At 42.2% G+C, this 15,990-nt stretch overlaps 1 protein-coding gene across 1 annotated transcript in view; it reads left to right on the top strand.

Moving 5' to 3' along the window:
• The window catches only part of LOC126354067 (juvenile hormone esterase-like), a 113,332-nt gene that overhangs the window by 40,413 nt on the left and 56,929 nt on the right, over window positions 1-15,990 (top strand). Inside the window, exon 4 of the mRNA XM_050003441.1 lies at window positions 13,451-13,636. Coding sequence (XP_049859398.1) covers window positions 13,451-13,636 — 186 coding nt within the window. The remainder of the gene's footprint in view (window positions 1-13,450; window positions 13,637-15,990) is intronic.

Below are 15,990 nucleotides of genomic sequence, written 5' to 3' on the forward strand. Positions count from 1 at the left end.
TTTTTAATAGAAACAAATGATGTATTGTATATATTCATACTATTAGTATTGTTATTTCAGCTTTAAAAAAAAAGTGACATGTTCCACATCCACGAGGATCTCCTCAACACCGATCTATGGAACGAAAAACTAATCTAATCTAATCTAATCTCCTAGGTGCGTAGCAGTTGTGCACCTACCAGAATCAAAATATTAATTCCCGCGCGGCGTAGCCGGAGGTCTGTGCGGCTCCCCACGTAGTAGGTTCGAGTCCTCTCTCGGTCATGGGTGTGTGTGTTGTCCACAGCGTAAGTTGGTTTAAGTTAGTGTGTGGGATTAGAGACCGATGACCTCTGCAGTTTGGTACCATAATTTCCAAATTTTTTAAAAAAATATTAATTCTTATTAGTCTTGCTGTCTCCGTCGAACGTAGAACAGTTGATGGAGGTAGTTGTGACAATGAAAATGATTATAATGGATACATTCATTAGTAGCAAATGACTATACCTAATTTACCCGTTGGTTTTATCACCAAAGGATGCACAATATTTACACTAATGAACCAAAACATTATAACCCATTACTCAAAAGCGAGTTGGTCCACTTTTGGAACGCAATTCAGCAATGATAGCGCGTGCGATGGATTCGACAAGTACTTGATAGGTCTCACACTTCTTGTGACTTACGGGCAGTTGGTTTGTGAGCGCGCAGCTGGCACCCGATAGCGTCCCAGTTGAGTTTCATCCGTTTCAGATAAACCGAATTTAATGGCCAAGACCAAAACGTGAGTTCACTATCATGCCTCAAACTACTTCAGCACGACTCTAGCCTTGTGACGTGGACAGTTATCCTGCTGGAAGACGCCATCACTGTTGAGGGAGGCATCAAGCATCCCTAATAAGGTTCACGTAGTCCATAGCCATCATGGCGCCTTAGATTCTTACAGCAAGCCCCATGGGAGCCCGGGCGAATGTTCCCCATAACATAATACTGCTTCCGCCGGCCTGAGTCCGTGACGCACTGCATGTTCCTAGCAGCCGTTCGCCTGGATGACGACGTATCTGGACACGACCATCGACCTGGTTTAACGATAAACTGAATTCATCCGACCAGGCGACACGATTCTATTGATACGCGGTCCAATCTCGATGATGCCGTGCCCACTGTAATCATAACCGACGGTGTTGTTGGGTCAACAGGTGAACACGTAGGGGTCCTCTGCTGTGGAACGCCATTTGCGCGCACTGTTCTCTGTCGTCACATCTCCCACAGATCGCCGCCTATCTAGCTTTAGAGTGCGGGCAAGGCTCCGACCGCTGTGTAATGTGATGAGGTATGGACGTCCAACTTCTTGTCGCCTACTCGTGGTTTCAGCGTTCTTCAACCGTTTTCCATAGATTCTCACGACAGTAACACACGAACAACTTTGCCGTTTCCGAGATGCTCGCTCCCAGGCCCTGAGCCACAACAATATATGTTAAAGTCGCTTCAGTTGGCGGATTTCAGGATTTGCGCCACTTATCGTCGTTAGAGTGATACCTCATTCGTCTCTGCTACGCTCATATACTTCTCTTAGCGTGTCAGGCGCCCTCAGCAGCATACAACCTCCCGGTGGGTAGTGGTCATAACATTTTGGCTCATCAGTGTACCTACGTTAATATGTTATCAACAGTGTTGCACTAGAGACAAAAATACACTAATCGATAAAATGTTTGGTTGTTTACTTTGCTCTGGAAGGAAACTGAGGGCATACAATGACTGAAAGACTAGTTCACTTTACTAGAACATCTACTACATCTACATCTACATTTACACTCCGCAGGCCACCCAACGGTGTGTGGCGGAGGGCACTTTACGTGCCACTGTCATTACCTCCCTTTCTTGTTCCAGTCGCGTATGGTTCGCGGGAAGAACGACTGTCTGAAAGCCTCCGTGCACGCTCTAATCTCTCTAATTTTACATTCGTGATTTCCACGGGAGTTATAAGTAGGGGGAAGCAATATATCCGATACCTCATCCAGAAACGCACCCTCTCGAAACCTGGCGAGCAAGCTACACCGCGATGCAGAGCGCCCCTCTTGCAGAGTCTGCCACTTGAGTTTGTTAAACAGCTCCGTAACACTATCACGGTTACCAAATAACCCTGTGACGAAACGCGCCGCTCTTCTTTGGATCTTCTCTATCTCCTCGTCAACCCGATCTGGTACGGATCCCACACTGATGAGCAATACTCAAGGATAGGTCGAACGAGTGTTTTGTAAGCCACCTCCTTTGTTGATGGACTACATTTTCTAAGGACTCTCCCAATGAATCTCATCCTGGTACCCGCCTTACCAACAATTAATTTTATATGATCATTCCACTTCAAATCGTTCCGCACGCATACTCCCAGATATTTTACAGAAGTAACTGCTACCAGTGTTTGTTCCGCTTTCATGTAATCATACAATAAAGGATCCTTCTATCTATGTATTCGCAATACATTACATTTGTCTATGTTAAGGGACAGTTGCCACTCCCTGCACCAAGTGCCTATCCGCTGCAGATCTTCCTGCATTTCGCTACAATTTTCTAATGCTGCAACTTCTCTGTATAGTACAGCATCATCCGCGAAAATCCGCATGGAACTTCCGACACTATCTACTAGATCTACTCTGGCGTATCACCTGATACAGACAAACCAGAAGTCTCTCACTGAGAGTACATTTAACAACAATTTTCACAATCTTTTCTGCCCAATACGCTGATCGTGCAGCTGGTCTACTGGAAGACGATGCTGTCTTAGTCGATGATCCCGGACTGAGGTGAGCGGTACCGTGCTCGGCCGCAACTAGAAGGCCCGTTGGGCGGTGTAGCCAAACGTTGCTTGGCTACGCCAATACCATCCATTCGTCGATGACTATTTTTTCTTGTGGTTGCGTTGCGAGAAATCAATCTTACTTTGGCACCTCTTCGGATGACAACAGAAGCAATAACTCTTTGAGTTGTCTCTCTCTTATTACCCTTCACAATACGACAACAGTTATAACGCAATGTAATCATCACGAGTAACCTCTGTCGGCTGAAGAAGAAGTTGGGAGACTTATGAAGTAACCCCTGACGGATGTCTAACCCCTTTAGAATTTGATGACTAGTTTTCTTCTACAAGGTGGTTTACATGGCGTTCTCTGTAGAATACCTCTTTCCTGTTATATAAATTTTGGATCTTAGGCGGAGAAAACTGTACTTTTAGAAGAGGATATATATTTGTTGTTTTAAATCCGAAGAATATTGTGCTGCGGAATTAACTTCAGAGCCCGACATATTAACAACCAACGGTCGCTGTTGTGCATTATTCAGTTACTTCCCCTGCGCGTATGCTACTCGTTTTGATTTCTGGTATCTTCCAGTCCCTGTCATATCCAAGATAGTCTCTTCCTATGCAATACTTCAGTCTGAACAGATAACTCTAGACATACACTGCTTCACACATACATGCACCTTGGGCAGGTATGTAAAGGATTGGAGATGCAAGTCTGTGATGGGTAGAATGGCCACCAGAGTGCATTAGTGTTGGGCGTATTTAGTGTTGTTACCAGGCCTGGTGGAGTGTATAGGGCGGTGAATAGCGTCAGAAGTTGAGTGATAACACCAGGGACACGGAGATGCTGCTTACTCCTGTGAGACAGTGTTGTCAGCACCTGACAGAATATGAATGAGGCATCAATGTGGGTCTCCATTTGGTCAGATTTGTGAAATATTGACAGTGAGCCCATGTGTGGCGAGGGCAGGCATACTCGTCGTCGAAGTTCTGTTCGATCACATCAGACCCCCTTGCATCTGTGTCTGCCATCTGAGAACAAACAAATCTGCAGCTGTGGTCGGAGATTAGCAGCACCGGACTAGGGCATTACCGTCCCTCGCGTAGGTTACCGTTAGCTCCACAAAGGCAAACGTTTGGACCGGTGCTGTGTGCTGGGAGCATGGACTGCAACTGAATGGTGTTGCATTGCCTTCGCGGTGAATCGTGATTCTTCAGTACCCCAGATGAGGATCTTCGACAAGATCGGCGGCGGCATGGCGAGGGGACCCATTATTCCAGTGCGTTGGAGAGGCAAAGCGTTGTTGCTCCTGCGTCGTGGTATGGGAGCCGTCACGTATGATTTCAGGACGCGGTATTTCACGGGCATTGTTTGTCCTTGTGTACTACATTTCACGCAACGGTATTGTGGCGCCATTTTCAACAGGGCAATGCACGGTCACACATGGCACGTATCGCTATGAGCTGTTGGCAAGAAGCTGACGTCCTTTGTGTACTATCCACGATAGCATATGTGAAGAGTCACCTCGGACATTAACAACGTTCCAGTGCCCGTATCCAAGGACCAGTTACAACAGTTATGGATAGCTTGCCCAAGGAAAGAGTGCAATGGTTTTATCACACCCTTCCCAACGAAATCAGTGAATACATCCTGACCAGAAGGGTGCTACGTAGCAGGATTTCGCTGAGAGTTTGTCTGAGAGCTTCCAACCAATTTCTTTGATTTATTAACCAAAATGTACAATGCCGGAGGGGTGCGTCCTGATATATCATTCATAAGAAATACTATTTTGCTCCACTGAAACTAACTTTACAAAGGTGCTCTGACACATCTGCAAGAACAACACTAGCTCACCAGATAGTACAACTAAACCTACACCTTAGTCACACACCGGACACTATTTTTGTATCAGTTATGAGTCATTCTAGCTTTTCTGAGGAGATACTGTTTTGCCCTTTTTCAGTATTCGAACTAACTGTCGAAAAACAGATACATACGGAGAGTATGAGAGGAATTTCGAGTGGGCAATAGAGAAGTGAAAAATTGTTTCATAGTCTCTTTATTATCTATTCCAGATATGACGCCTCATTAGGTTTCATTGCAACTGTACCACTGGGGTAACACACGGGTACTCATCGACTGTGTAGACGCTCCAGCACTCTGTACTTGATGGGCCATCGTATCAACTGTCACTGAGCGTACCGATTCCAGTAAAACGACTACCAGAATCAATTGCAATGACCATCAGCTGAAGAAGAAGTGGAAGATTGAGATTTCCGTTGCCAAATAACAGACAGGCCACAGTTAAGCACATCACTCAGCAGTTGAGTACTAGATATCGTGCACGACGTGACACACCACATGTACCCATTTTTTTCCCTTACTGCACCACCCAGAACAGGATAAGCCATCATATCATCACTTGTCAGAACACTTTCTCATTTAATTCTGACATACCAATTCTCGTTAATTACAGTTCGAACAATGTGGAAAAACAATATGCTCTCCTTGCACCTAGCTACAACCGATTTTGATGGGTTTAAAACGTTGCTTGTGTCTTGCACAAACACTCATACTTCAAATCTCCAATGTCGTCGAGACAAAAGTTATGTTACAGGCCTCTTATCCAGTTTTCAAATGTGTCTTCTGCATAGTTGTGTCGTTTATTCGTAATTACATTTTTCAGTTAGCTAATTCCAACATAGTTCTTATAAATAACATTAACAATCAAAAACATTTATGCATACTGCTTGATAAGTTCAGATAAGTTTTACATTCTGGTTAGATACGAAATACAATTAAGACCGTGCAGCATCCCATGTGGCTGTATGGTGAAACAAATTACCTAATGCCAAATGGGGCACTATTGCCTCTTTGATTAAAAATGCTTACAGTATTAAGACAGTGAGAGTGCTGTAGCTGTAAATGTCCTTATCTTGTCCAGATATAAAAATGAGTCAACATATTAAGCAGCATAGGTGATATAGTTTTGAATGATAACTAACGAAGCTGAAATTAAATAATTGCAAGCTACAAATAAAAGTACTGGCTGTATCGAACTGTGAAGCCAAATCTGCAAAACACTAATTTTATACTTTAGTCATTCGAAATTTTTGATTTTGTTCAAGAAGCTTCATTCCATTTAGTCACTGACGTTTTGCTGTAAACAAACAAATCAGTGCCACTGCTGATAAATTTTGATTTCACTAAACCATACTCCATCACAATTTGCAACATGCTGATGTCTAATGAAAAACACGTAGAGCAAAGAAAGTATGGAATAGAAATATAAAAAAGTAGTGCTTCTAACTTACTGATCAGTACCACCAATGTGACCGCATGATTCTTCCTCCTAAGAGCGTTTGGAACAAGGCAGCGTTGCTGAGTAATCTTACTGTAGCAGGAATCGTGTTATAGAAAAACTACATAAAGTACATCCTTAAACTATTCACTAATGGACGAAATAAAATGAAAAGCTAACAAAAATGTCTGAAGTTCCATAATGATTACAGAGAAGTGTTAAACCTTATCATGTAACTTAGAATTTGAATAGGACTTATTTAGACAAATAATAACGGTCGATAGCCCAAATATACGCTAAATTATACAGAATAAGTTGCTGTAAGATGCACTGTCTGCTTCCGCGACAATGCAAGCAGCGTTACTCTCCAATAAAACTTACCAGGGACCTTAAACCACGGACACTGTTTAACTCTCTACTAATTCTATGTAAACTAAAGGTCTATCCAGCACCTGAAATGCCCAAAAAGGTCGAAATACCGCACGCTAAGCAAACCCAAGTACTATATAAGTGCATTACACAACAAGACCATCTCACATTACAATGAAGTATAACAAAAGACAGCTAGTTTTATTCATTTCAGTAGTTGAGGCTTACAGAGACGAATTGTATTAAGTAATTAATGTATGAAATTAACTTTATTATTTTCATCGTTTAAATAAAACAGACTTCAACTACACGTTAATACTTTGTGACATATTTAATTGTTCTTTAATTTTAAATTACTGATTCTGATGGTCCAAAACGCCGCACATAACAACAGGATTCTTCCTGGGTTGATATCTCAGGTTCTATTTTTGATAGAAAGATATGGGCTAGGGATCATTTGCAAACCCAACAGAAGGATAGTATTAGAAAAGGGTCAGAGTATGAATATTACACACATCCTTTTGCTTAGGCAAATGGAGCAAATCGTTTGGTTCTTTTTGCGTTTAATAAAGTATACGATGGGCCTTAATTGACTTACGGAGGCACCATTAGTTCAAGGGTGGTTCCTTATAAAACCCATAAAGGTGTTTTTTACCATTTCTTCGTGCCTAAACATTGCTGCGGGTTCTTTGACGGATATGAACAGCAATGGCTGACACTTTTACAATACGTTCCTCAGATACCGTTCTTGAGCAGTGTGGAAAATTTTCTTGATACCTTTACACGTCTCCTAGATGCTGACGAAGTTACCTTACATGACACGACAAATACGCACGAAAAATCCGCTACGATGAGAAATCTGGATAATAAATAACCACAGAAAATTGTTCAAATTTTAACTGTACGTTCACTAGACATTTATCTAGAAGGGATAACATCCTATGTTCAATAATGTTTATTAGTTCATGGGCGGTTCCTTCGAAAACTCTCAAAAACGTGTTTTTAGCCTTTATTTCGTACCAAAACCGAGACACGGTTTCCCAAACGGTTACGCACAAAAAATGGTTTCAATTTTTACGATTTTTACCATATATTCGAAGAACCTTGAAAATTTTCTTGATATCGTTATCCGTTTGCGGGATACAGAGGTCCAAAGTTACCCTTCTCGTACACGTTAAATAAGGACGTAAAATTCTGTGTGAGTGTGACATGGTTTGGCAAGGAAAAGAAGGGAACCAGCGGATAAATGCTCTTGTCAGAGCGCAAAAAAGCGAAATGCTCCTGTTTCAGAGATTGACAGAAAACTGGGACACAAGCTGCCTCATTCTATCTTCCGCAGCATCTTCAAAAGTTTTCCCAAAAATTTTGCCATTCGATCATATTCGCGCTTTTGGATGCTGAGAGAGAAAGAAATATTGGCAGTGGGAAAGAAACGGAAGAGCAATAAATACTGGAAGATAGCAGACAGTGGTTGTGGTACAGGAAGAGCTAAGGAGATAATGGCAGTGAGAGAGAAAGAGGGCCACAGTGGCAGATCAGTGCAAGGAAAAGAGAGGAGGAGGCTATGCCAGTGGGAATGAATAAAGAGAATGAGAAAGTGGAAGTGGGTGAGAACAAATGAGAATGACTACGAAGAAGAGATAGTGACAGTCACAAGAGGTAGCAGCAGTGAGGAGAGGTGAGTGAGACAGCAGCAGTAAGAGAGAGCAAGAGGAAGACAATTCCTGTGAGATAGTAGTAGTAGGACAGAACGAAGAAGACTGTGGCTGTGACACAGGAGACAATGATAGACACAAGGAGATAGTGACAGTGAGATGGGCTGAATGAGTGAGTGAGAATGAGGAAGTGGAAGCGGATGGGTGTGAATGACTTACAGTGATGGACTTGTGGATATGAGCGACTTACAAATTAGAAGAGTTCATGGAAGTGAGACGTGCGTCGCATGTTAAAAAGAGCACGAATATGTCAGCTTGCCAAAATTCTTGGGAATATTGTGAAGGGTGCTGAGGAAGATAGATTGAGGCAGGTACTACCCCACTTTTCATACAAAGTCTTTTATACAGGACTATATTCTCCTTTTTTGTGCTTCGATAGGGGCATTATTTCGCTCGTTCTAAAAAAGATCTTTCATTATTTAGCGATTATCAGAATAGCAATCAGGAGAAGCTGTTGGATCGTAAAACACGTGACATCGTACATAAATTACGAAATGGCATTTGCCGCCATCAATTATATTTATTATTTATTTTCCGCTATTGTCCAGTTTTGGTTACTGTGCCATTTGCAAGCGGTATTTGATGTGCATGAGCACATCCCTCAGCAAATGGCGACATAAAATTTACAAGTAGTCATGCGTACGACTGGTATGAAAACACGTACATGTAAAGCAGTAGCTGGACCGGAAAGACGGCCAAGTGCGAGTTAACTGTAAAAAAAGTTGTTGTTGTTGTTGTTGTCTTCAGTCCTGAGACTGGTTTGATGCAACTCTCCATGCTACTCTACCCTGTGCTAGCTTCTTCATCTCCCAGTACCTACTGCAACCTACATCCCTCTGAATCTGCTTAGTGTATTCATCTCTTGGTCTCCTCTACGATTTCTACCCTCCACGCTGTCCTCCAAAACTAAATTGGTGATCCCTTGATGCCTCAAAACATGTCCTACTAACCGATCCCTTCTTCTAGTCAAGTTGTGCCACAAACTTCTCTTCTCCCCAATCCTATTCAATACCTCCTCATTAGTTACGTGATCTATCCACCTTATCTTCAGCATTCTTCTGTAGCAGCACATTTCGAAAGCTTCTATTCTCTTCTTGTCTAAACTAGTTATCGTCCATGTTTCACTTCCATACATGGCTACACTCCAAAAAAATACTTTCAGAAACGACTTCCTGATACATAAATCTATATTCGATGTTAACAAATTTTTCTTCTTCAGAACCGCTTTCCTCCACATTGCCAGTCTACATTTTATATCCTCTCTACTTCGACCATCATCAGTTATTTTACTTCCTAAATAGTAAAACTCCTTTACTACTTTAAGTGTCTCATTTCCTAGTCTAAATCCCGCAGCATCACCCGATTTAATTTGACTACATTCCATTATCCGCGTTTTGCTTTTGTTGATGTTCATCTTATATCCTCCTTTCAAAACACTGTCCATTCCATTCAACTGCTCTTCCAAATCCTTTGCCGTCTCTGACAGAATTACAATGTCATCGGCGAACCTCAAAGTTTTTATTTCTTCTCCATGGATTTTAATACCTGCTCCGAATTTTTATTTTGTTTCCTTCACTGCTTACGCAATGTACAGATTGAGTAACATCGGGGAGAGACTACAACCCTGTCGCACTCCCTTCCCAGCCACTGCCTCCCTTTCATGTCCCTCGACTCTACTAACTGCCATCTGGTTTCTGTACAAATTGTAACTAGCCTTTCGCTCCCTGTATTTTACCCCTGCCACCTTCAGAATTTGAAAGAGAGTATTCCAGTCAACATTGTCAAAAGCTTTCTCTAAGTCCACAAATGCTAGAAACGTAGGTTTGCCTTTTCTTAATCTTTCTTCTAAGATAAGTCGTAAGGTCAGTATTGCCTCAAGTGTTCCAACATTTCTACGGAATCCAAACTGATCCTCCCCGAGATCCTCATCTACCAGTTTTTCCATTCGTCTGTAAAGAATTCGAGTTAGTATTTTGCAGCTGTGGCTTATTAAACTGATAGTTCGGTAATTTTCACATCTGTCGGCACCTGCTTTCTTTGGGATTGGAATTATTATTTTCTTCTTGAAGTCTGAGGGTATTTCGCCTGTCTCATACATCTTGCTCACCAACTGGTAGAGTTTTGTCATGACTGGCTCTCCAAAGGCCGTCAGTAGTTCTAATGGAATGTTGTCTACTCCGGGGGCCTTGTTTCGACTCAGGTCTTTCAGTGCTCTACCAAACTCTTCACGCAGTATCTTATCTCCCATTTCGTCCTCATCTACATCCTCTTCCATTTCCATAATATTGTCCTCAAGTACATCGCCCTTCCACCTTTCTGCCTTCCCTTCTTTGCTTAGAATTGGGTTGCCACTTGAGCTCTTGATATTCATACACGCGGTTCTCTTCTCTCCAAAGGTCTCTTTAATTTTCCTGTAGACAGTATCTATCTTACCCCTAGTGAGATAAGCTTCTACATCCTTACATTTGTCCGCTAGCCATCCCTGCTTAGCCATTTTGCACTGGTCGATCTCATTTTTGATACGCTTGTATTCATTTTTGCCTGCTTCATTTACTGCATTTTTATATTTTCTCCTTCCATCAATTAAATTCAATATTTCTTCTGTTACCCAAGGATTTCTAGCAACCCTCGTCTTTTTACCTACTTTATCCTCCGCTGCCTTCACTACTTCATCCCTCAGAGCTACCCATTCTTCTTCTACTGTGTTTCTTTCCCCCATTCCTTTCAGTTGTTACCTTATGCTCTCCTTGAAACTCTGTACAATCTCTGGTTCTTTCAGCTTATCCAGATCCCATGTCCAAAAATTCCCACATTTTTGCAGTTTCTTCAGTTTTAACCTACAGGTCATAACCAATAGATTGTGGTCAGAGTCCACACCTGCCCCTGGAAATGTCCTACAATTTAAAACCTGATTCCTAAATCTCTGTCTTACCATTATATAATCTATCTGATACCTTTTAGTATCTCCAGGATTCTTCCATGTATACAACCTTCTTTTATGATTCTTGAACCAAGTATTAGCTATGATTAAGTTATGCTCTGTGCAAAATTCTACCAGACGGCTTCCTCTTTCATTTCTTAGCCCCAATCCATAATCACCTACTATGTTTCCTTCTCTCCCTTTTCCTACTGATGAATTCCAGTCACCCATGACTATTAAATTTTCATCTCCCTTCACTACCTGAATAATTTCTTTTATCTCATCATACATTTCATCAATTTCTTCATCATCTGCAGAGCTAGTTGGCATATAAACTTGTACAACTGTCGTAGGCATGGGCTTCGTATCTATCTTGGCCACAATAATGCGTTCACTATGCTGTTTGTAGTAGCTTACCCGCACTCCTATTTTTTTATTCATTATTAAACCTACTCCTGCATTACCCCTATTTGATTTTGTATTTATAACCCTGTATTCACCTGACCAAAAGTCTTGTTCCTCCTGCCACCGAACTTCACTAATTCCCACTATATCTAACTTTAACCTATCCATTTCCCTTTTTAAATTTTCTAACCTACCTGCCCGATTCAGGGATCTGAAATTCCACGCTCCGATCCGTAGAACGCCAGTTTTCTTTCTCCTGATAACGACGTCCTCCTGAGTAGTCCCCGCCCGGAGATCCGAAAGGGGGACTATTTTACCTCCGTAATATTTTACCCAAGAGGACGCCATCATCATTTAATCATGCAGTAAAGCTGCATGTCCTCGGGAAAAATTACGGCTGTAGTTTCCCCTTGCTTTCAGCCGTTCGCAGTACCAGCACAGCAAGGCCGTTTTGGTTAATGTTGCAAGGCCAGATCAGCCAATCATCCAGACTGTTGCCCCTGCAACTACTGAAAAGGCTGCTGCCCCTCTTCTAGAACCACATGTTTGTCTGGCCTCTCAACAGATACCCCTCTGTTGCGGTTGCACCTACGGTACGGCCATCTGTATCGCTGAGGCACGCAAGCCTCCCCACCAACGGCAAGGTCCATGGTTCATGGGGGGGGGGGGGGGGGGGGAGTAGAAAACAGACAATTTTGCCATTTCAGGTAAAAGAAAAAAGAATGATTAATTACTGAATTCGAGTTCTATTGACATAAAGACACTGGGAGTATCATACCATAATATGCATCTCAACGACTCAGCTTACTTCATAGTTCATACTTTGTAACGATAACGTTGTTGTCAGTAACGATGTTCAGCTAGTACTCAATTCACTCCACATCATCGAATTGCGCGATTCCGCCTCCATTCGCAATGCACTTCACATAAACTATCAAGTTCCGTCCAATTCATTCTTAGAACTTTAACTCAAGCATGCGCTTATCACCGTTTCCATGCCACAGGCCGGCGGCTGTGGTCGAGCGATTCTAGGCGCAGGTTCAAATCCTGCTTCGGGCACGGGTGTGTGTGATGTCCTTAGGTTAGTTAGGTTTAAGCATTTCTAAGTCTAGGGGACTGGTGACCTCAGATGTTGAGTCCCGTAGTGCTCAGAGCCATTTGAACCATCCATGCCACTGTCGCTGTCCGTGTTAGAATAATCCCTCAGGCTACTTCCGCTGCCCATGGCGAAGTTCTCTACTAGCGCATCACTTGCTGCTATTCTTTTTTCCATCGTTGCTCGTTAAGATTTTCTACTCCAGACCGTATAACTTGACATTTCCCAGTACGTGAAACAAATCAACATGAAAGCATAGCTTGCCATAAAATTACACAATAAAAACAACTTTACTATGTTGATACTCAATGTCAATAACTGGTACATAGCATGTTGTCGTTGTAGTAAACTTCAGTCCGAAGACTTTTGACGCCACTCTCCTTCCTAGTCTATCCTCTCTCTTTATCTTTGCATCAGCGCCGCGGCCTACATCTGTTTGAACCTGTTCAATGTATTGAAGCCTTGGTCCACCTCTACAGTTTTTACCTCCACACTTCCTTCCATTTCCAAACAGATCTTTGTTTGATACCTCAGAATGTGCCCTAACAATTAATTCATTCTCTCGGTCAAATTGTACCACAAATTTCTTTTTTTGGCAATTCGATTCAGCATGTCCCCTTAGTTATCCGATCTACTCTTCAGCATTCTTCTACAGTTACACTTTACAAACACTGCTATTTTGTGCTAACTGCTAATCATCAACATTTCACTTGCATAAAAAGCTACACTCCAGGCTAATACCTGTAGAAAAGACTTCCTAAAAATTGAATTATACTGGATGTCTCATGGAAACATTACAGAAACTGCAGTTCCGTGTCTCTGGTTGCAACGAGGTCTTAAGATGAAATATGGGTTTTGTCGCAGGTTTTCTGAGTACAGGTGACGAGGTCGTCCCTGGAAATGCGGGTCTCAAGGATCAGCACCTGGCGCTCACCTGGGCGAAGCAGAACATCGCCAGCTTCGGTGGCGACCCTGACCTCATCACTCTGTGGGGCCAGAGCGCCGGTGGATGGTCTGTATCTTACCACCTCGTCTCCCCACTGTCCACAGGTTGGTGATCACTGTTTGCCACTGACTCTTAAAAATGTTGACCAATCCATTGTTCTATAGTTTTAGTGTAGTTGATAGAACTAACCATGTCAAAAATAGGCCGCTTGCTTCAAGAGTGTCAGCTTCGCGGCTAAATATACCCGAACTTGATACAAACCACGTCACACCGAAATGCTTCTTGTACACAAAACTTCTCACTTTCCATACTCATTTTGGTATTACACGTCAATCCTAGTTTATAACATGTCTCCAGACCACATCGTTTCTACTCTCTTTTGGTTTATTCCTTGGAATCATATCTTTAAACTATCGTTCTGAGCATTTCTACTTCTGTTCCTTCCTCATCTTTTATTAATTAAATTTTTCGACCTTTACTAGGGCTTACAATCCATTTTATTGTAAGTAATTTTCCCTGAGTTCCTTGGAGATCAGCTCAAACATAACTGTAAGCACATCTACACAAAAGCTCAAAACGGTGAAATTTGTGTCTCTTATCGTTCTCTTTTACCTGTGTCCTAATATACCTCACGAATGCGCATTTTTGTTGTTCTTATTTAACCTTTTCTTTTAAAAAGTTTTGAACAATATTTTTAATTTGTCTAATTTATAACGCAGCGTTATGTATTCTACGTCTGGATAGGTTCATTTTACTGGAAGCATCCAAGGTTATTCCAAAAATTCTGTTCTTCCATGTACAGCTACTTTTCTCAAACATTTCCTTCTAACATCTTTCTAAGAAATTTGAACGCTTTGACTTTCTCACCTTTTATTCTATTAACTATTTAGTTTCTTGTTCCTGTTAATAATAAATTAAGTTCTCTCTGTAGATAAACTTACTTGTCGTGTCATCCAAGACATTGACTTGTAACTGTTACCGAATTTATTATTTTGCGCATGATGTACACTGACGGAAAAAATCGCAACACCAAGAAGAATTTGTGCGGCATAAATGAAAGTTGGTAGGTGTGTTTCTACATCTGAAAGATGACGCCTATTCAAATTTCGGGCCAGTTGCATAAGAATGGCATTAGTGGCGCTACTGTGAGGATGCATATCAGGTTTGCTGTAGAGGATATAAAATGTAGACTGGCAATGGCAAGGAAAGCGTTTCTGAAGAAGAGAAATTTGTTAACATCGAGTATAGATTTAAGTGTCAGGAAGTCGTTTCTGAAAGTATTTGTATGGAGTGTAGCCATGTATGGAAGTGAAACATGCACGATAAATAGTTTGGACAAGAAGAGAATAGAAGCTTTTGAAATGTGGTGCTACAGAAGAATGATGAAGATTAGATGGGTAGATCACATAACTAATGAGGAGGTATTGAATAGAATTGGGGAGAACAGGAGTTTGTGGCACAACTTGACCAGAAGAAGGGACCGGTTGGTGGGACATGTTCTGAGGCATCACTGGATCACCAGTTTAGCGTTGGAGGACAGTGTGGAGGGTAAGAATCGTAGAGGGAGACCAAGAGATGAATACACTAAGCAGATTCAGAAGGATGTAGCTTGCAGTAAGTACTGGGACATGAAGAAGCTTGCACAGGATAGAGTAGCATGGAGAGCTGCGTCAAACCAGTCTCAGGACTGAAGACAACAACAACAACACGCTGAAATGGTGGTGAGCGTTAGTTACCTTTGAGATTCAATGTGGTGAGCTGAAGTTAGTCAAGAATGCCTTTAGGGCGACAATAGCTACCAATATCAACATCAAGGAGCTCGTGTAATAGCTCTCCGAGAAGGTGGATTTTGCTTGTGCAATATTGCAGAAAAACTTGTCAGGAATGTAGTCAATGTACATGAATGCTGGCAGCGATGGTCACTGCAATTGTACGGTCGCAAGAAGTCCGGAACCGGACGGCCAAGTGACACTACCGAGAGGAAAGACCATCGTGTTCGTCGTGGGGCTCTGGCGCATCGTAATGAATCTGCAGCAGGAATTTGAGCAGCAGTTAGCACCACAGTGACAAAACTTACTATTAAAAATCGGTTACTTCAAGGATAGATCCGACTCAGACGCGTTCCACTAACCCCAAACCACCACTAATTGCAACTTCGATGGTGTCAAGCGAGAGTTCATACGAGGGCAAGGGTGGAGGTCTTTTGTGTTTTCTACCTCAGCGTCAGTTATGGCAGTGTGTTGGTTAGAAGGGAGCCATTTCAGAGCCTGCAACCAACTTGTCTGAGTGCAAGGCATGCTGGACCTACACTTGGAGTTATGGTCTCGGCTCCAATGTCGTATGAGAGCAAGAGCGCTCTCGTAGTTATCCCACGCATCCTGACTGCAAATTTGTACGTCAGTCTGTTAGTTCTACCTCTTGCGCTGCCATTCATGAACAGTATTTCAGCGAGTGTTTT

The sequence above is a fragment of the Schistocerca gregaria genome, chromosome 3 (genome assembly GCF_023897955.1).
Source record: "Schistocerca gregaria isolate iqSchGreg1 chromosome 3, iqSchGreg1.2, whole genome shotgun sequence".
In the NCBI taxonomy this organism is placed as follows: domain Eukaryota; kingdom Metazoa; phylum Arthropoda; class Insecta; order Orthoptera; family Acrididae; genus Schistocerca; species Schistocerca gregaria.